Source organism: Narcine bancroftii, chromosome 5, assembly GCF_036971445.1.
Source record: "Narcine bancroftii isolate sNarBan1 chromosome 5, sNarBan1.hap1, whole genome shotgun sequence".
Lineage (NCBI taxonomy): Eukaryota > Metazoa > Chordata > Chondrichthyes > Torpediniformes > Narcinidae > Narcine > Narcine bancroftii.
This window is the reverse complement of record NC_091473.1, coordinates 144,957,777-144,980,212: the sequence shown is the minus strand read 5'-3', so window position 1 is coordinate 144,980,212 and position 22,436 is coordinate 144,957,777. Positions and strand designations below refer to the sequence as shown.

The window sequence follows — 22,436 nt, the reverse complement described above, 5'->3', positions numbered from 1 at the left end:
TGGCAGAAATGGCGGAGGAGGATGTTCCGGATACAGAGGCTGGTGGAGTGGTAGGTGAGGACAAGAGGAATCCTTTCTTTCTTGTGTGTGGGGGTGGAGGGGGATAGGGAAGATGTATGGGTAATGGAGGATATGTAGGTGTAAGCTGAGTTGATGGTGGAAGATCCACATTGTTTGAAGAAGGAGGACATTTCTGATGAAATCCTAATCCTGGGGGAGACAGAAGAATTGAGAGAATGGAATGGAATCCTTCCAAGGCACAGGGTGGGAAGAGATGTAATCGAAACAGCTGTGGAAGCTGGTGGGTTTGTCGAAGATGTCTGTTGAGAGTTTGTCTCCCGAGATGGAGACGGAGAGATCGAGGAAAGTGTTGCTGGAGATGGACCAAGTGAATTTGAGGTCAGGGTGCAAGTTGGCAGCAAAGTGGATGAAGGCAACAAGCTCATCACCTCTATCCTCAAAGACCCCCCCACCACCCAGGCCGTGCCCTCTTCCCTCTGCTACCATCAGTGGAAAAGTTGCAGGAGCCTAAAGACGAGCACCCAGCGGCGCAAGGATAGGTTCTTCCCCGCTGCCATCGGATTCCTGAATAATCAATGAACCAAAGACCCTACCTCACTTTGACTTTTCATACATTATTTTTACTTATTTTTGTAAGGTGGTTTAAAACAATGAATTTCGCAACTTGTTCATAACAATAAATTCTGATTCTTTTGTGCTTACCTGATGCCTTTGTCCATCTTGGGGTTAAACAACGGGGCTGGGCAGGGCAGCACAGTTGGTGTAGCGGTTAGTGCAATGCTGTTTAAATACCAGTGATTCCCACACTGTCTGTAAGGAGTTTGTACGTTCTCCCCGTGTCTGCGTGGGTTTCCCCCGGGGGCTCTGGTTTCCTCCCCCCTTTCAAAACGTAATAGGGGTAGGAGTTGGGCAGCATGGACTCGTGGGCCAAAATGGCCTGTTACCGTGCTGCATGTCTGAAGTTAAATGATAGATTTTGGTCTCCTTGCAGTTAACTTGGCATTTTTTTCAATGGCTCAGACTGAGCCAACTTCAGGAGGGTACACTCAATGTTAACCAGAATCGTCAGGTGGTGTACCAGAACCGTTCAAGTAATCTTGCCGAATCCCACTGGTTTTGAGCTTTCCTGTCGATTCATCTGGGAGGCTCATCAGATGCTCCCAGTGATAAATAGCAAGATAACTGGCATTCTATACAGTAGCCTCATCTTTGCTCTATAAAGGACCCTGTTTGACCTGCTGAGTTCTCCAGCATTGTGTTTACTTCAGCCACAGTGTCTGGAGACTCTCGTGTTTTACTTCAGACCCACGCTTACACCAAGTACTTGGTTCCAAGTTCAGGACAGATCGGGATACTGGGCTCATTCTGAAATCAGCATGAGTGAGCCGCAGACGAGATCGATTTAATTATTTATTTACAGCAGGGTAGAAGCTTGTCCCCCTCCCCATTGAAACCTGTGTAGTCCAGTTAGTCTACCAACCCCTGTACATTTTGGAAATCAAAGCACCCGGAGGAAACCCACACAGACACGGGGAAAACGTACAAATTCCTTACTGACAGCACCGGATTTGAACCTGGGTCATGGGCGCTGTAATAGCGCTGTTCCCACCCCTATGTTAACTGTGTCATCCAAATGATAGTAATGTTCATGAAGTTGTAAAGAGTATGAAATAAAATCATTGAGTTCTACAGCTCGGGAACGACTCTTCCGTGCTGACCAAGGTGTCTACTTGAGCTGATCCCATTAGCCCATATTCCTCTAAAGCCTTCCATGGACCTGTCTCTGAAACTTCACCATTGTATCCACTTCTGCATCTTCTTCTGAAAACCCATATGTGTTAGAAAGTTCCTCTTCAGGTCAAGTCTATACCCTCTATCATTAGTCTGTACTAGCCTTAGATAGAAAGAGACAGGGACCTTATCTGTGCACCTCGAGATTTTAGCAACCTCTGTGAGGATACCCCTCAGCCTCTGATGTTCCAGCCTGTCCAACCGCTCTTTATACAACAAGCCCTCCAGTCCTAATAAGTTACTCGTGTATCTTATCTGCAGCCGTTCCAGCTTAGTGATATCCTTCCTACAGCTGGGTGACTGGAACAGTGCACGCCAAGTGGACAGGATAACACATTTTTTCAAAAGGTTGGTTTCCTGAATTAAAATTGGGGATTATGATAGACAAATTCAAGCTGAACGCAAAGATAATTTCAGATTTGCTGTATCACGTAGGAAGTTGGAGAAACATTGAATTAACCTGTATTAAATTAATCCCATTTAATCGCATAACGACGCTGACACGTTGCGTTATTTCAACTGACCCAAAAATATTTTGCTGCTAATTTTCATTTGTACTCAGCATCTGATGCCTCTCACGTCAGTGTCTAGCAATAGTCGACTGGCATTGAAGGATTCCAGTTGCCCTGATACCACTTTTTCACAGTCACAACGTCCTGGTGAAACCTTTCACCGTATTCGTCACTGACCGCACCAAGACCAGTCGGAAAAAAGTGCAAATGCGGAAAATGAATTTCCAATGACGTGTTACACTTCATGGTTTTTTAGCTTGATGTAGACTAAAAGACAGTACAGGTACATCCTTTATCCAGACACCTAAAATCTGGAAAGTTCCAAAATCTGGCAAGTGGGGGGAGGCGGCCGAGGGGCCACGATCGGTGGAGGCGGCTGAGGGACGAGCGGTCAGGCGAGGCATCCGGGTGGCTGAGGGACCGGCGGTCAGGGGAGACAGCCGTTGGGGGAGACTGCTGGGCAACTGGAAGGGGGTGGGGGTGGATATGCAGCATAATTCGGATGGGCTTTCCGAGATCCAGAAAAATCCAAAATTCAGAACACACTGTCCCCCAAGGTTTCCGTATAAAGGATCGTGTACCTGTACATGGTAGGAAAATTTTAAGGCAATTTTATGAATATCAGCCCAATATCAATAAAATACATCCAAAAGTGTTCAGGAAGTGGTCTTCATTATCTAATGTAATTAAGGGTCGGTGGGAATGGCAGTGAGGTCAGATCAGCTATGGCTTTATTTAAAGCCAGAAGGGCCAAGTGATGTTCACCTGCTCCTAATTGGGGTAGGATGTTTAGCGTAACACTATTACTGCAACTGGGACACAGGTTTGAATCCGGCGCTGTCTGTAAAGTGTTCGTTTGTCCTCCCCGTGTCTGCGTGGGTTTTCTCAGGTTTCCTTTCACCCTTCAAAATGTACCAGGATTACAGCTTCATTAGATTTAATGAACTGCAGCACCGTTTTGTGGGCCGGAAGGACCTTCTACTGTGCTATGGTCCCTGCAAGACTGTCTGAGTTCCTCCAATTCTACCATGTTGTTTCATTAACAAAATAAAAAAAATTCATATTTTCATTATATTTTTTCCATCTGTTACAAGCAAGACCCCAAAACCCAGTAGCAATAGATATTCACCAAGACAAATGGATACTTAAACAAAAGTTGCTTTTAATTATCTTTAAACATGAAAACAGAATCACACTTTAACTTATCACTATTGACTTAACTAACCTAACTTAATCCCCTTCTAATTTTAAGTACATGTCTATGTAATGTGTGTGTAATTTCAGAAAAGTTCTTTGGTTCACAGTCCAATCTCACTTCTCATTCCTCCAAGTTCACTGATTGCAGGCAATTCTTATACTGTGCACAGAATTTAACATTTATAAAGTTCACCAACCTTTGGTGCATGAAGGGTAAATGGCTACCATTCGGGAAGGCTCTTGTCAGTTTTCAGAGATAGATTTTTTGCTTGTTGGACACCCATAACTGATACCTTCTGATCAGCCACTTCAATGTCTTGCTAAAGAAACCTGCCCCCATCAGGGTTCTCCAGATGATAACCTCTTTCTTTCAGGTCACCACAGAGTTCCTTCTTGTTTCCCTTATTTCAAGTGAAATAGACAGCCAGTCTTCTCCTCTTGCATGAACTACAAGAGCTTTAACCAGGCTGAACTAAGAACTCACAACCCATTTTCCAAATGGGGTACCACAGAGTTCCTTCTTGTTTCCCTTATTTCAAGTGAAACATTAAGTGTTTTATTTAATATAAAACATTTAATTAACATATCACAATGGTTCAAACTTAATCCAAGTACGTGTGATATTTTTTTCTAAAAAAAATGAAAGTAAAAAATACTAAGGAAAGAAAAAATGTCCTCTAAATCCCGCCCACCACAACCCCAGTCTTCTCTTGCGTGAACTACAAGAGCTTTAATCAGGCTGAACTAAGAACTCACAACCTGTCTTCCAAATGGGGTTTTCCACAAGCTTGCCAGCTTGTCCTGTTCCAGTCCCAGCTGCTCTTGGTGGCTGTAACACTGTAGAACTGATCTGTGTGTGTGTGTGTGTCTCTCTCTCTCTCTCTCACACACACACACACACACACACACACACACACACACACACACACACACACACACACACACACACACACAGAAAGCCTGTTTGACTCTCTCTGCTTGCAAAGGCACATGACCCCCTTAGAACTGCCAGTTTCCTTCCGGACAATATGCGGCACTGACAAGCTCTTTCATCTGTTGCCTTTTTGTTAACAACAATCAATTAGTGAAATCTCTTGGGCACTCTCCAAAGATCTTGCAAAAGCTGTGGAGCCGATATGACTAGCATGGGGAAAAGCTCCAGTATTTCAAATAAGATCTGTTTTAAAGTGTTTGAATGTAACCTACTCTAACAAACCTTTCCCAATTTATCTCCCAAAAACATATCTATATACATTCTGTCACACATCTAACAATTGTCTGAAGACACTGATCAACTGTACTAATCTTTATTCCCTGAATTTTGTCCAAGTTGCACTGCACCCTGCAATCTTTGTTACATTAACATTGGCTTATGCATTTCTATTTTATTATTGCCCTGATGTAGGCTAACTTGCCTGGATAGCATGCAAAACTTACCTTCTTGCTGTAGCGCTGTACAATAAACAATGATTTAATTCAGAAATTTGCACTTTGATCTCAATGATTGTGCGTTCTTTCCCTGGATCCCTTCTAAAAAGTCCAAAAAAGATATAAAAAGGCATCCAACCCACTGGGGCCAACTGAACCTCTGCATGGGCTGCTCCCATTCACAAAACAAGGATTCTGAAGGTTGTGGCAGGACCTGTGCATAGAACACTACAGCACAGTACAGGAGCCTAAAGGCGAGCACTCAGCGGCACAAGGTCAGCTTCTTCCACGCTGCCATCAGATTCCTGAATGATCCATGAACCAAAGACACTGCCTCACTCTGACTTTTCGTGCTCTATTTTATCTTATTTTTATGTGATGCTGACCTTTGTATCCCTAGCAAAAAAACCTAAACCCTCCATACCTCAAACCTCTATTTTTCTTTTTCCGTGTGCCTGTCGAAGAGTCTCTTAAATCCCCCTATTTTTCCAGCCTACACCACCATCCATAGCAATGTAATCTAGGCACCCTCCCTTCGTAAAGATGTCCTCTGATGTTTGCTGTTCCCATTCTGGGAAACAGATGCTGGCTGTTCTCCTTATCTATCTCTGCCTCTCAGATTTTTGCAGACTTCCATTAAGTTTCCTCTTTTCCTTCTTCATTCCAAGGAGAAAAACCCCAGCTCTGCTAAATTTGCCTCATAAGACATATTTTCCAATGCAGGCAACATCATGGTGAATCTCCATAGCTTCCACATCCTTCCTACAATGAGGTGACCAGAACTGAACACGATATCTGCCTAAATTTTGCTCATACGTTGAAGGGTTCAAGCCCAACACGTTGGTTATGTATCTTTATCTCTGCTCTGTAAAGTGCGCTCTTTGACCTGCTGAGTTCCTTCAGCATTGTCTGTGTGGTCTAACCAGAGTTTTATAGAGCTGCAATATCACCTCATGACTCCTGAACTCAATCCCCTAACTAACCAAACTCAGCATGCCAAACACCTTTTTTCAATATTTTATTTAATATAAAACACTTAATTAACATATCACAATGGTTCAAACTTAATCCAAGTACATGTGATAATTTTTTATAAAAAAATGAAAGTAAAAAATATTAAGGAAAGAAAAAATGTCCCCTAAATCCCGCCCACCACAACCCCCTACAAACTAAAAAAAAAGAAAAGGAAAAGGGACAAGAAAACAAGAGGATTGTTCACTCCCAATACTTTTAAACTTGTATAAATATTCATAGACACCAATAAGAGAAAGGAAATGTTCAAGATTCATTTAAATGTTAATACCAACAGTTTGTAAATATGGGTTCCATATTTCACAAAAAATATGATTTTTATCTCTTAAATTGTAAGTAATTTTCTCAAGTGGAATCCAACTCCGAACTTCTGCCATCTATCCATTCCCAGATCAGTATCCGACTTCCAAGTTATAGCAGTACTTTTCATAACTATTGCCAAGGTAATTTTAACAAATTTCACTTGATACATATTCAGTTTTAATTTAGGTTTAATCCCTCTAACATCTCCCAGTAAAAATAACGGATCCTATGGGAATCTTACTCCCTTTAATCATTCTAATAAATTACCCAGATCAAGCCAAAAAGGTTTAATTCTGGAACACTGCCAAATTGAATGCAAAAAAGAACCAACTTCTTGTCCACATCTAAAACATAAATCTGAGTAAATATAAGATTGAGCAAATTAGGTCTTTATTCTTTGGAGTGTAGAAGATTGAGGGGGGATTTGATAGAGGTATTTAAGATTATGGGGGGGATAGATAGAGTAGATGTGGATTGACTTTTTCCATTGAGAGTAGGAGAGATTGAAACAAGAGGTCATGAGTTAAGGGGCAAAAGTTTAGAAGTAACATGAGGGGGAACTTCTTCACTCAGAGAGTGGTGGTCGTGTGGATGAGCTTCCAGGAGAAGTAGTGGCGGCAGGGTCCATTTTGTCATTTAAGGAAAAATTGGAGAGGTATATGGATGGGAGGGGAATGGAGGGTTATGGGCAGGGTGCAGATAGGTGGGACTAGAGGAGGTGACTTAGTTTAGTGCAGACTAGAAGGGCTGTTTCCGTACTGTAATTGTTATATAGTAACCATAGGCCTTCTTAACTACCCTGTCAACCTGTGTGGTGACTTTGAGAGAGGTATGGATTTAATCTGTCGGTAATTTTTTTGTTACAGAGGTCCATAGCAGGAAGAAGGATGCCTACCTGTTACTACAACCAATCCATGGAATTCTTCTATGGCCTCAGTCGGAATGTCTCCCAGGACGATGACTCACAGACCACCTACTACATCGCACTAGTGATCGGCGCGATATGCATCCTGTTCATCTTCCTCTTCAACAGCGTCATTGTTTTTGTCATTGTCCTCAACAAGCAGTTTCACTACCCCTTCTACTACCTGCTGGCCAACCTGGCAGCGGCCGACGTGTTCGCCAGCTTGGCCTACATCTTCCTTCTCATCCACACTGGGAAACCGGCCAAGATGCTGTCAGTGCACGTCTACTTTGTACGGCAAGCACTGCTGGATGTCAGCCTGAGCGCGTCCATCTATAACCTGCTGGCCATTGCGATCGAGCGCTGCTGCTCTGTCATAAAGATGCAGGTGCACAGCACTCTGTCCAAGCGAAGAGTCTTCTTTCTCATTCTGGGCATCTGGGCGATGTCTGTCGTCATGACGACGATCCCCAACATGGGCTGGAACTGCATCTGCAACATTAGCACCTGCTCAGTGCTGGCTCCCATTTACAGCCGCAGCTTCTTGCTTTTCTGGTCCCTTCTCAACCTCCTCACGCTTTGCGTCATAACCGTGATATACTTGCGCATCTACATTTATGTCAGGAAGAAAACTTCGAAGATATCATCCCATACCACCGGTTCCCTGAAACGCAGGAAGATGCCAATGAAGTTGGTGAAGACCATTGTAACTGTGCTTGGTAAGTCTTTTGGTTCCTTGAACTCTGTCAGGCCACTGATGGAAGTGTCCCGTCGGGTGCTGCAACTGTTAATGTCAATCATATATAAAGAAGGGTATGATAACTAATAACCAGGGCAGCAAATTTGGCATAGTGGTCAGCTCAACGCCGTTACAGCGCCAGCGATAGGGACCGGGGTTTGAATCCCACACTGTAAGGAGTTTGTATGTTCTCTCCATGTCTGCGTGGGTTTTCCCTGGGTTTCCTCCCACCATTCAAAATGTACCGGGGTGTAGGTTAATTCAGTGTAAATTGTGTGGCACCGACTCGTGGGCCGAATTGGCCTGATACCGTGCTGTACGTCTAAATTTTTAAAAAAAATTAATGCGAGGACAACGCAATTTTATTAGCTTTGTGAAGCAGGTGGTCTGTTATACGAGAAGATCTAATGTGACGTGCATCAGTAAAAATACAACGCGTGAGCAACTTAGCAGGTCAAAAAGTGTCCTTTATGTAGCAAAGGTAAAAACACATAACCGACGTTTCAGGCTTCAGCCCTTCATGGAGGATCTGAAAAATGTCGGCAGGCGTCCGAACAAAAGAGTAAATGGGGAGGAAGGTGTGGTCCCAAAGGCTGGAGGTGATAGGTGGAGAAGGGAGAGAGGGGACAGCAGTGAGCAAGGGGAGGAGGGACGACTGGGTGAATGGAGGGTGGAGGAGAACTGGAAGGGGGGGGAAGGGGACGGGGAAAGGTGAGAGCAGGTTGGCAGTCACCCAAAAAGTCGGTTAATGCTATCTGGCTGGAGAGTGTCCAGACGGAAAATCAGGTGTTGTTCCTCCAATTTGTGGGTGGTCTTGGTGGGATCGTACATGAGGCCATGAACAGACATGTGAGTCTGGGAGTTTGATACAACCTTACTTCAACTGCGGTGTCTGAAGATTTTTGTGTTTTACTTATAACTTACAATAGGGCCTTGCTGCAAGTTGGGCACAGGCCTGTTTTGTCCGGTTTACAGCCTGTTCGCAACTATTTACGTGACCTGTAAACTGTAGACTTCAGCAAAACATCCAGCACGAGTTTCAACACCAGCGCGGCCTTGGTTCTCGCGTCTCGCAGCCGGGCTACTAAGAGAAAACAATTTCTTCAACAGACTCTCGTATTTTCCCATTAAAAAATATTCTTTTTAAACCTTTCCTTACCTGCTGAAATTCATAGAAAGTAGCAAATCTTTGCAATCTATAAAATCTGTGCTTATAATCTATCACAACGAGCGTCCAATTCCAACATTTAAAAGGCATTTGGACAGATAGAAGGGTGTGGGAGGATATGGACCAAGTGCAGGAAAATCAGACGAACCCAGAATGCCAAATTGGTCAGCGTGGAGGAGTACGGATGAAGGGTTTGATCCAAACACGAAAGTCTGTAGACTCCGCAGTTGAAGCAAAAACACAATGCTGGAGAAACTCATAGGTCCTTTATGTACTAAAGATAAAGATTCATGACCAATGTGTATGGTCACATAATAGAACTGCACAGGAACAGGTCCTTTGTCCCACGTGTCTGTGCTGAACATGATGCCGAATTTAAATTAAACACTTTCAGAAATATTTTTATTTCAGAAATGTGTGGACGGGTACATGAATGGGTGTGGTATACAAGGCTGTGGTTTGTGCAGGCCAATGGGACTAGGAAGAAAGGGCTGAAGGGCCCTTTCCTGCACTGTAGTTTTCTATGGTTCTCTGGTTCTATTTTGCTGCAGGCACATGATCCATGTTCTATTTCCTGCATAGGTAAAAGCCTGTTAAATACTCCTATCGTATCTGATTCCACCCCCACCCGTGGCTCATTCCAGGAACCCTCTGAGTGGAAAAGAAGTTGGCCTGAACATCTCTTTTAAACATCCCTCCAATCTCAGCTGTGTGCCCTCTAATATTTCATATTTTTACCCTGGGAGAAAGATTCTGACTATCCACCTCCATCAACACCTCTCATAATTTTTATAAACCTCTATCAGGTCTCCCTTCAGCCTCCGACATTCCAAAGAAAATAAATCCCAGTTCCCCTTAGCTCATCTCCTCTAATCTAGGCAACATCCTGGTAAATCTCTTCTGTCCCCTTTCCAACACCTTCACATCCCATGTGATGGGGTGATCAGAGCTGCCCACAGTATTCGAAATGCAGCTCACCAAAGTTTCATATCGCTGCAATATGACCTTTTTTTCATACTCAGTGCCCCTCCCAATGACGCCCAGCATATCCTATCGTGTGGGCCTTTCAATGGACCTGGACACACCCCCAAGATCAATGGTTTGAAGACCCCTAACATTAACTCTAGTCCAGTGGTCTTCAACCTTTTTCTTTCCACTGACATATCACTTTAAGTAATCCCTATGCCATTGGTGCTCTGTGATTAGTAAGGGATTGCTTAAGGTGGGATGTGAGTGGGAAGAAAAAGTTTGAAAACCTCTGTTTTAATCGTCCCTCATTGGCTCGTTATGTGCACGGTTTCAGAACTCGAAAGGAAATGGGCCAATGACAATTTTTCTCAAGCAAAATATTTTGGTAACAATTGTGTCTAGAGCAGTGATTCTCAACCTTCCCTTCCCACCCACATCCCACCTTAAGCAATCCCTTACTAATCACAGAACACTGATGGCATAGGGATTACTTAAAGTGGTTTGAGAATGGAAAGAAAAAGGTTGAGAACCACTGCTCTATACGTTTCCGTTCATTTCACCTCCCAAACTGCAGCACCTCACCACTTTAAAATCCATCTCCCATTTCCTTCCCCAAATCTAGATCCTGTTGTCCTCTCATCGTTCTCTGCGCCAACCATTCCCAACTTAATTTTTTGGTGATGGCCCCCTTCTGACTGCTCCAGGTTTATGGGTTTCCTTCCCCATGAAACAGTCAGTGATATCATTAGGGATGATGTCACCACCACCCCCATGGACCTCCTTCTGTACCTGACCATACCGAATCTTCAGTAAAAGGTTGGGAGCGATTCATGAAGTCCCATTCAGCTGTATAGGTTCACAAATGTGAATGACTACCATATTGTAGTCAAGACACCAGAAAATATGACCAAAGCATTGACTATGAAAACATTGGCAGCAACAAACACAACAGCATGTGCCGGTGACACATGCAGACGAAACCACGTGATTTGAAGCGTTGATGTCATTAGGGTTAGGGTTAGGGTTAACCTCTCATTAGAAGGTTCAAAAAGTAAATGAGCCTCGAGTTTGAGCCTTGTAGGTGCACATACACATGTAAGTTGGGCTTATGAAAAATGTTTTTGTTGTTATAACTAACGACAGGAATATTTTTATTAAAAAATAATAAATTTCTGCTGAAACATTGCACAAGAGTTTTATAGACAGTCATTTTGTTGTCACCCCCTCTGATGCTGTCACCCGGTGTGCTCAGCAGTCCCAGACCCTCCCAGTGATGACAGTCAAAAAAAAATCATGTTATGTGAGGTGAAAAGACAACAAGGTTTTTACTTAAATGTGCTGCGCCCTCCAACTATAGAGACTGGTTATCGCAGGGAATTGTCCACAACCTCACCCAATCGTTGTATCATCTGCAAACTTTCTATCCCATCCTTTTCATCCGTATCACAAAGAAGAACAAGTTTTACATGCAGGGGCATCTAGTCATTAGTGTGACAGATGGAATGTTGGCCTTTATTGCCCGAGGGAATAAAATAAAGGACTCTTGTAACGAGTTCAAAGGCATTGCTGAGAACGCATCTGGATTACTGTGTACAGGGTTGGTTTCCTGATGTATGAAGGATTCACTAGGTTTCGGGAGAGGGAGTTCACTCATTTAACTTGTGAAGGAAGATGAACAAACTAGGTCCATATTTTCTGGAAAAAGGAGAAATATGGGGCCATCTCATTGCAATGTAGACAGTTAATGAATGGCAGGTATTATGTCTCTGTGTTACTTGAGAGGCTTCTTAAATAAGAGATGGAAGATCTTGGTTCAGACTGTGAGTCGGAGGAGCCGGCGACTGGAGTTTGGGCGATTATCTGGAGGAGTAGGAGGTTGGACAGAGTGAGGGGGTTAATTGGTCAAGGGGCCAATAAAAGGAGGGTAAGTATAAGGGAGCGGCCAGTGAGGAGTGGCCCAGTGAGTGAATGGCACAGTGAAGGAGAGGGTCCTTGAGGCTTTGGCTTGAGAGGCTTAGGCAAGAAAAGGCTGAGGACGAGCCTGCTGGACTAAAGGTAAGACATTCACAGTTAATTTAATATATATCTGTTTATTTTTTACTTTGTAAGGAGGAAGGATGAGTGTGAGGGCAGTTTTCTGCTCTCAGTGTCACATGTGGGAAGTCATGGAGTCTTCACGTCTCCCAGACATCCACGTGTGCACAAAGTGGGCTGAGCAGCAGCATTTAAGGGACTGAGTCAGGGAACTTGAGCTGCAGCTCAATGACCTCTCTCTGGTTAGGGAGAGTGAGGCCATCATGGACAAGGAGTGTGGCCTGAAGGACTGGGTCAAAGAACTTGAGCTGCAGCTCGATGATCTTACTCTGGTTAGGGAGAATGAGGCTATCGGAGACAAGAACTGCAGGCAGGTGGTCGCACAGGGGCCAGGGAGGAGGGTCAGTGGGTTACCATTAGGAGGTGGAAAGGGAGGGGTCAGATTCATGTGCAAGCACCCGAGTCTGTCATCTTCAGAAATCGGTACTCCACCTTGAGTACTGAGGAGGGGGATAGTCAAACTATGGTGGGCAGAGGTGTGGGGTCAACCTCTGTGACCCAGAAAGGTAGGGATAAAAGAAAAAGGGTGATAGTTAAAGGGGATTCAATGGTTAGGAGGACAGACAGAGGTTTTTGTGGATGCGATAAGGAAAACCGGATGGTGGTTTGCCTCCCTGGTGACAGGGTCCGGGATGTGACTATACGCGTTCAGAAAATCCTAAAAGGGGAGGGTGAGGAGTCTGAGGTTGTGGTACATGTAGGTACTAAATGATGTTTCTTTAAATTTTTTTTTATTTTTCACACTGTGAACCATATTAACCAAAATACACACAAACATTTCCCTCTTGAATATACAGTGTCATTTTCTCCCCTTTTTCCTCCCTCCCTTCCCAACCCCCTCCCCACCCACTAAACATTCAACATATACAATACAATAAACCCATTAAACAATGTCCTCACATAATGAAAATAAACAAGAAAATTGCGTCATCTACTTTTACACATTGGGTCAGTTCATTTCGTCTTCTTCTCCTTCTGTCATTTTAGGGGTTGGGGGTCCACGGCCGGCCCTCTCTGTTGTGTTCCATGTACGGTTCCCAAATTTGTTCAAATAATGTGACTTTATTTTTTAAATTAAAAGTTATTTTTTCCAATGGAATACATTTATTAGTTTCTATGTACCATTGCTGTATTCTCAGGCTCTCTTCTGATTTCTAAGTTGACATTATATATTTTTTTGCTACTGCTAAGGCTATCATAATAAATCTTTTTTGTGCTTCATCCAAATCGAGTCCAAGTTCTTTGCTTCTTATATTACTTAGAAGAAAGATCTCTGGGTTTTTTGGTTTGTTGCTTTTTGTGATTTTATTTAATTCCTGATTTAGATCTTCCCAAAACCTTTCCACTTTCTCACATGCCCAAATTGCATGTACTGTTGTTCCCGTTTCCTTCTTACAGCGAAAACATCTGATAATGTTGGGTCCCATTTATTTAACTTTTGGGGTGTGGTGTATAGCCTGTGTAACCAATTATATTGTATCATGCGTAACCTCGTGTTTATTGTATTTCTCATAGTTCCAGAGCATAACTTTTCCCATATTTCATTTTTTATCTTTATGTTTAGATATTGTTCCCACTTTTGTTTGGGTTTACAGCTTATTTCCTCGTTCTCTTTCTCTTGCAGTTTGATGTACATGTTTGTTATAAATCTTTTAATTATCATTGTGTCTGTAATCACATATTCAAAATTTCTTCCTTCTGGTAACCTCAGTCTGTTTCCCAATTTGTCCTTCAAGTAGGTTTTCAGTTGGTGGTATGCAAACATTGTACCGTGAGTTATTCCATATTTGCACTTTATTTGTTCAAAAGATAATAAATTATTTCCCAAAAAACAGTTTTCTATTCTTTTGATCCCTTTTCTCTCCCATTCTCTAAAGGAAAGGTTATCTATTGTGAAAGGGATTAGTTGATTTTGCATCAATATTAATTTTGGTAGTTGATCATTTGTTTTTTTTTCCTTTCTACGTGAATCTTCTTCCAAATGTTGAGCAGATGGTGCAGTACTGGTGAATTCCTATATTGCACCAGCTTTTCATCCCACTTATATAGTATATGTTCAGGTACCTTCTCCCCTATTTTATCTTGCTCTAATCTGGTCCAATCTGGTTTTTCCCTTGTTTGATAAAAATCTGATAGGTATCTTAATTATGCTGCTCTATAATAATTCTTAAAGTTTGGTAGCTGTAAGCCCCCTTGTTTGTACCATTCTGTTAATTTATCTAGCGCTATCCTCGGTTTCCCTCCTTTCCATAAGAATTTCCTTATTATTTTCTTAACTTATCGAAGAATTTCTCTGTTCAGGTGGTAACAATTGAAATAGGTATTGTATCCTTGGGAAGATATTCATTTTAATGCAATTTACCCTCCCTATCAGTGTTAGTGGTAAATCTTTCCAATGTTCTCAGTCATCTTGTAATTTCTTCACTAATGGCTGATAATTTAATTTGTATAGATGGCCTAGATTATTATCTAGTTGAATATCTAGGTATCGGATTGCTTGTGTTTGCCATTTAAATGGTGATTCTTTCTTAAATTTTGAGAAATCCCCATTATTCCTTGGCATCACTTCACTTTTATTTGCGTTGATCTTGTACCCCGATACTTCTCCATATTCCTTCAATTTCTTATGTAATTCTTTTATTGATAATTCTGGTTCTGTTAAGTATACTATAATGTCATCTGCAAATAGACTGATTTTATATTCCTTCTCTTTTATTTATTCTGTTCTTATCAGTTCTGCCAAGGGTTCTATAGCTAAAGCCAACAGTGAAGGAGATAGTGGGCATCCTTGCCTCGTTGACCTGCTTAATTTAAATTGGTTCGATATATATCCATTTATTGTCACCTTCACCAATGGTCCCTTATATAATGCTTTAATCCAATTAATATATTTCTCTGGTAGGTTGAACCTCTGTAGTACTTTGAATAAATAATTCCATTCTACCCTGTCAAAGGCTTTCTCTGCATCTAAAGCAACTGCCACTGTTGGCGACTTATTTCCTTGTACTGCATGGATTAAGTTAATGAACTTACAGACATTGTCCGTTGTTTGTCTTTTCTGAGTAAATCCAGTTTGATCTAGTTTTACTATTTTTGGTACACAGTCGGCCAATCTCTTTGCTAATAGTTTTGCTATTATTTTATAATCTGTGTTAAGTAGAGATATTGGTCTATATGATGCTGGTGTTAGTGGATCTTTCCCCGTCTTTGGTATTACTGTAATTATTGATGTTTTACATGAATCTGGCATGTTTTGTGTTTCTTCAATCTGGTTCATTACTTCCAGGAGAGGATGAATTAATAAGTCTTTAAATGTTTTATACAATTCTATTAGGAGTCCGTCCTCTCCAGGTGTTTTATTGTTCGTAGCTTTTTTAATATATCCTCCATTTCCTCTATTTCAAATGGTTTTATCAATTTGTTTTGCTCCCTTTCTTGCAATTTCGATAGTTCAATTCTAGCTAGAAACTCATCTATTTTTTGTTCTTTCCCTTCGTTCTCAGTTTGATATAATTGTTCGTAGAATAATTCCTTGAAATTTTCATTGATCTCTGTTGGGTTATATGTAATTTGTTTGTCCTTTTTCCTTGATGCCAATACCATTCTTTTAGCTTGTTCTGTTTTAAGCTGCCACGCTAGTATTTTGTGTGTTTTTTCTCCTAGGGCTCATAATACTTCTGTTTTGTCTTCATTATGTTCTTCTCCACCTTGTACGTTTGTAGTGTTTCGTATTTTATTTTTTTTTCTGCCAATTCTCTTCTTTTTGTTGTATCTTCCCTTGTTGCTAGTTCTTTTTCTGTACTTACTATTTCCCTTTCCAGCTGTTCTATTTCCTGATTGTAGTCCTTCTTCATCTTAGTTACATAACTTATTATCTGCCCTCTGATGAAGGCTTTCATTGCATCCCATTGTATAAATTTATCTTTCACTGATTCTGTATTTATTTCAAAGTATATTTTAATTTGGTGCTCAATGAATTCTCTAAAATCCTGTCTTTTAAGTAGCATGGAGTTTAATCTCCATCTATATGTCCTCGGTGGGATGTCCTCCAGCTCTATTGCTAATAACAGGGGTGAGTGATCCGATAACAATCTAGCTTTATATTCTGTTTTTCTAACTCTCCCTTGGACATGGGCTGACAACAGGAACAGGTCAATCCTTGAGTATGTTTTATGTCTATTTGAATAATATGAGTATCCCTTCTCCTCCATATATCCAAAAGTTGCATTTCCTGCATTGATTTAACCATAAATTTGGCTACTTTGTTCTTTCTGCTAGTCTTTTGTCCAGTTTTGTCCACCTTTGAATCCAAATTAAGGTTAAAGTCCCCTCCTATCAATATATTCCCCTGCGTATCTACAATCTTCAAAAATATATCTTGCATTAACTTTTGATCCTCTTCATTAGGTGTATATATATTGACCAAATTCCAGAGTTCTGAATATATCTGACATTTTAACATTACGTATCTCCCTGCTGGATCTATTATTTCCTCCTCTATTTTGAATGGTTCATTTTTTTATTGATTAATATAGCTACACCTCTTGCTTTTTAATTATATGTTGCTGCCGTTACGTGTCCTACCCAGTCTCTCCTTAATTTATTGTGTTCCACTTCAGTTAGATGTGTTTCCTGCACGAATGCTAGATTTATTTTTTTCTTTTTTCAACAAATTTAATAGCCTCTTCCTTTTGATTTGGTTATGTATTCCATTAATATTTATAGTTATATCGTTCAACATGGCCATCTCATACTTTGTTTACACCTCATTTCTGCTTCCTCACCACCACCTTTCCCCTTTTCCCCATTTCCATTTTTCAGTTTTCTTTTTTTGAACGCACTATATGACAACACTTCTAAAACATAAAATATTTCAAACATTCCCACATCTAAAATTCCCTTAACCCCAAGTGTTCCCCCCTGTCACATTTGTGGCCCGAAATGTGAAGTTAAGGAAACATTAAACACAAGTTTTATCAGGTAAACTTCTCAGTGGCTTTATTTTCCCGTTTCCTTTGTTCTCCTGCTTGTGCTCTTATCTCTCTCTCTCATACCACATGACTTCCGGTACATCTCATACATATTCATTATCATGACATCCCTCCTTTAATCAGAAATAAACTTTACCTTCACTTACCAATATCCCTCGGAAACATACAAACATCGTAACTAATGGTAATACTATAACTCAACTACATAAAATTTACTTCCTACAGCACTCATACATGCACTTTATGATATAAGATTAAATACTGTCCCAAAGTTCTTATTAAAACTATGGCACAAAGTCTTCGTATCGTTCGGGCGCTTTCCGGTTTCGTTTTGGCCTGCCTGAGATATTGTCGTCGCTTCTCGGTTGTTCACTCTCAGCGTCGGAAATACTGCTCGCCACGGCTTCGAGTGTTTCTGGTGCTCTAGTCACTTCATCAGGAGTGCTGGTAACTGCCTCTGGAACATCATCAGGTCTCTCAGTTTTAGCATCTCGTATTGGCCTTTCAACCTCTTCGCTCGATATATCTCTGGACTGGTACCTTTTTACACCTGATACATTTCTCTTATACAGGACTCCAGTCGGAGACTTGACTGTCACCATACTGCCACTTCTGGATACGACAGTATTACCAGTTGATGGTAATAAGGTGTGTCTAGCTTACCACCAGTTTCATGCCTCACTAGAACATTATCTCCTGGCATGATGTCTGAGTACTTGGCTCCACGTTTCGAATCTGTGTACAGCTTTGCTGCACCTTTCTTTTCAGCATCGTGGTCCCTCATCTCCTGGTCGTCTCGGATTTCCTTTATTTCTGGCATTTTTGTGCAGATTTTTCTCCCAAAAAATGCTTCTGCAGGACTTTTTCCAGTGGTTGCATGAGGCGTTGCTCGATAGACAGCCACATAAGATAGCAATGCTTCTCGCCAATTTTGTCCTTCTGCGTGTGCAATCCTCAATTGTTTTTCAATGGACTGATTTTGTCTCTCTACTTCTCCGTTGGCTTGCGGCCATTTCGGAGTTACTTTATGATGGTGGATACCTGTGGTCCTCATGTATTCTGCAAATGTCTCTGAAATGAATTGTGGACCATTGTCAGAGTATAATGTAACAGGTAATCCATATCTTGCGAATATCTCTGCTAACGCTTGTATTGTTTTTTCAGTGGTTGTGGACTTCAACACCACGTACTCATAGTACCTGCTGTAGTAATCTATCACTACCATAATTGATTCACCCGTCGGTAAAGGTCCAAGAAAATCAACAGCTACGTCGATCCATGGTCCAGTCGGGAGTTGCGTACTCCGGATCGGTTCTGGCGGATTACACCTACTTGTGATTTGACATCCGTGACAAGTTTTAACAAATTTCTCTGCGTCTTTATCATAACCTGGCCACCATACCTTGGTCCTGAGGTTTTGCTTGGTACCAACAATACCTAGGTGTCCTTCATGCGCTAAGGATACGATCTTCGGTCTCAATCTTTGCGGTATCACCAATCTGCAACCTCTTAATACACACTGTCCGATGCAACAAAGTTCGTCTCTAATGGGAATGTAAGCCTTGTGAGTACACTTGTCCCATTGTCCACTCTGTATGCATTCTCTTACTTCCATGAGTTCTGGATCACGTTCGGATTCTCTCTTGACTTCCTTCGTAGTCACAGCTTTCGGTGTCGCCTGAATAGCTACGAAGCGTACAAAGCTCTTTGTTTCTGTTCCCAATTCTGACTTGGATTGTGGACCACCATCCTTCACCAATCTGGACAGCGGATCAGCAATGTTTGCTTTCCCTGCAATGTGGATTACTTTATATTTGTAGGGTTGTAATCTGAGTACCCATCTCTCTATTCTGGCACATGGTTTGGATCTAGGTGCATAGATCACCTCTAATGGCTTATGATCTGTGATGAGTTCAAATTCAATGCCGTATAAATATGCATGGAACCTCTCACAGGCCCATACAAGTCCGAGTGCTTCTTTCTCTGTCTGAGAGTATCTTCTTTCCACATCTGATAACGATCTGCTGGCATAGGCAATAATTCTTGGTCCTCCATCGTGCATCTGGACCAACACGGCTCCTAAACCAACCGGGCTGGCATCCGCTATGACTTTGGTTGATGCCGCTGGATCGTAATATCCAAGAGTTTTTGCATCTGTCAGGCTTTGCTTCAGCGCTGTGAACGCTTTCTTCTGCTCAGATCCAAAATGAAATGGTACACCTTTCCTGGTTAGTTTCCTTAGTGGTTCTGCCACTGTAGCGAAATTAGGAATGAACTTTGCACAAAAATTAACCAATCCCAGGAAACTCCTCACCTCTGTTGCGTTCTGAGGTGCACGTGCCTCTGCAATAGCTTTCACCTTGGCCTCTGCAGGGTTTAGTCCTTCCCGTGTAAGTCTGTGTCCCATGAAGTCTATTTCTGACACACCGAACTGGCACTTGTTTCCATTCACGGTAAGGCCTGCCTCCTGTAGTCTAGATAGTACACGCCTCAACCGTTTGTCATGCTCTTCCTTCGTTGGTGCATGGACTATGATGTCATCAGAAATGTTGGCAACTCCAGGAATGCCTTGAATCACTCGATGGATTTCATACTGGTAGATCTCCGAAGTTGCATTAATTCCATATGATAGTCTCTTGTAACGATACAATCCACAGTGAGTCACAAATGTTGTTACATCTCGGGAACCTGGATCCAGCTCTAATTGATGATAGCCCCATTTTAGATCAATTTTTGAGAATACCTTGCTGGTAGTTAGTTCTTGAAGTATTTCCTCCACCGTTGGTATAGGGTGTCGTTCTCTAATTATAGCTTCATTGGCCATTCTCATGTCAACACATAGTCTTATGTCACCCTTTGGTTTGGGTACAATAACTACGGGACTGACCCATTGTGTCGAATGTTCCACAGGTTCAATAATGTCTTGTTCGATCAATTCTTTAATTTTGGCTTCGACTTTCCCACGAAGTCCAAACAGAGTTCGGCGCATTGGTTGTGCCTTGAGTTTGACCGTTTCATCTACCGCTAGCTTCAATTGTCGACCTTTCAGCTTTCCTACTCCTTGGAAGACTGCGGGGAATTCTTGCTTCATATCCTCGTATGACTGAATTGAATTAACACAAGCTCCAATATGAAGTATTGCCAGGTCTTGCGCTGTGCTTCTACTCAGCAATGGTTCTCCCCTCTCTTCTATGACCATAAACTCTGCTTCGGTGTACTTATCTCCAGCTTCAACAGTTGCAGTAAAACATCCAATGGTCTGCAATGGCTTGGTTGCTGTGTATGGATACAGTTTCTTGGAACACTTCTTTGAGGTACAGATGATCTTTTTCCTTTTCAACTTCTCCCATAAATGTCGATCAATCACATTACTTTCACTGCCTGAGTCTACAATGACCTGCACTGTCACTCCACCAATGATCACTGGGACCTTCTCATGATGTACTTCATTCAACGTAAATTGGTAACAACTCTGTTCCTCCTGGGTATCATCATCATCACCGTCTATTTGGCGAATGGTATCTTTCTTTCCAGGATACTTTCCTTTCTCCCAGGCTTTGCCTTTGGAAGTTGTACTCTTCCTCTTCTGGTCTGCATTGGACTTGCTTTTGCACTTCTTTGCAAAGTGGTCCTTACCTCCACACTTTCTGCAAACTTTGCCTTTGGCCGGGCAGTATGGGTCTTTTCCAAAGTGACTTCGGTTTCCACATCGATAACACTCCACGTCCTGTGTCGACGTATATCTTGGCTGATTATGGCGATGTGAGAGCCTCTTAATTTGCTGGCTTGAGTTGTCTTTCAGGGTCATGGTATGAAATTGCCCTTCAACAGCCTCTAATGCAGCAGCAATGGTTAAAGCATCGGTGAGTTCCAACTCACTCCCTCTTTCCAGTAGACGTCTTCTGAGTTTATCTGATCTACAGTGCTGTATGACTTGATCCAATAATTGGTTGTCCAAATCAGCTGGCATGTAATTGCATCCAACAGCTAGCTGGCGTAGTCTCGTCACGTACTGAGCAATTGTCTGGCTATCTTCTTGTCTCGTTCTCCGAAACAAATGGCGTTGAAATGTAGCATTCGGTGTCACTACATAGTGTGCATTTAATGCATCTACTGCTTTCCGGTACTCATCCTTTCTTCCAGTATTCAAAAGTGTCTTAAATGTTTCCCGAACTGCAGGTCCCGCAGTGAAAAGAAGTTACGCCCTCCTCTGCGCTTTTTGTTCAACTGTACCGGTATCTAGAAATAGGCCACGACTGTTGGCGTAGGATTCAAATTCTTCCAGCCATGCCTTCCACTTCACACTTACAGTGCTTGCATCACCAGTTGGGTCAAAATGAGCAATTCCACTATGTGTAAGAAAGTCACCGTCTGCCCCAGCCATGAGGAAATATTCAAGCCCCAAAAGTACTGAGTCACAGAGAAAATTCTTATCACCTTGAAGTTGTCTGTAATCCTCTGTAATCTTGTTTAGTCTTTAATTTTCTTCAAGCTTCTTTCATCCTCGTCGCCAATGTCACATTTGTGGCCCGAAATGTGAAGTTAAGGAAACATTAAACACAAGTTTTATCAGGTAAACTTCTCAGTGGCTTTATTTTCCCGTTTCCTTTGTTCTCCTGCTTGTGCTCTTATCTCTCTCTCTCATACCACGTGACTTCCGGTACATCTCATACATATTCATTATCATGACACCCCCAACCTGTCTGAGTCCCTCTTGTCCCTTGCCGGGCAACCACAACTCCCCTCTCCATTCGGACTGCGAACCTGCTCGCAAGCGTTAACTGATTTCGCAGTGACTGTTATTCTCTCCCTCCCAACCCCCTCCAGAAAAGACTTTTATCTTCACATTACAACAAAGCTCCCCCTCGTTTCTTCTCTTTTTCTTTTTGTTTTATTTATTATTAATTTTTTTAACTCTTCCTCTTTTTATCCCCCACTTCTCCCTTATTTCCCTTTTCTTCCCTCCTTTAGTTCTTACTTATACATTATTTTTATTTCTTTATATGTAGTTTGTCGTCGTTCTTTGTTCTTGTTACATCTCTTCATCTCTCTTTCTGTCTTGCAGGTGTTCTACAAATTCTCATGTTTGCTCCCGATCCGAGAACAATCTGTTTTGCTGCCCCGGAATAACTATTTTAAGCACTGCTGGATATCTTAACATAAATTTATAGCCTTTCTTCCATAGGATCAATTTTGCTCCGTTAAACTCCTTCCTTTTCTTTAGGAGCTCAAAACTTATGTCTGGGGAGAAACTTTTTTTGACTTTTGTATTCCAGTGGTTTTTTGT

The 22,436-nt window shown here is 41.9% G+C and overlaps 1 protein-coding gene across 1 annotated transcript in view; it reads left to right on the top strand.

Annotated features, from left to right (window-relative positions):
* LOC138764050 (lysophosphatidic acid receptor 3-like) overlaps nt 1–22,436 on the top strand; it is a 79,972-nt gene that overhangs the window by 14,585 nt on the left and 42,951 nt on the right. Inside the window, exons 3-4 of the mRNA XM_069939331.1 lie at nt 2,074–2,160; nt 7,151–7,907. Of these exons, the coding sequence (XP_069795432.1) occupies nt 7,172–7,907 (736 nt within the window). The 5' untranslated portion in view covers nt 2,074–2,160; nt 7,151–7,171. The remainder of the gene's footprint in view (nt 1–2,073; nt 2,161–7,150; nt 7,908–22,436) is intronic.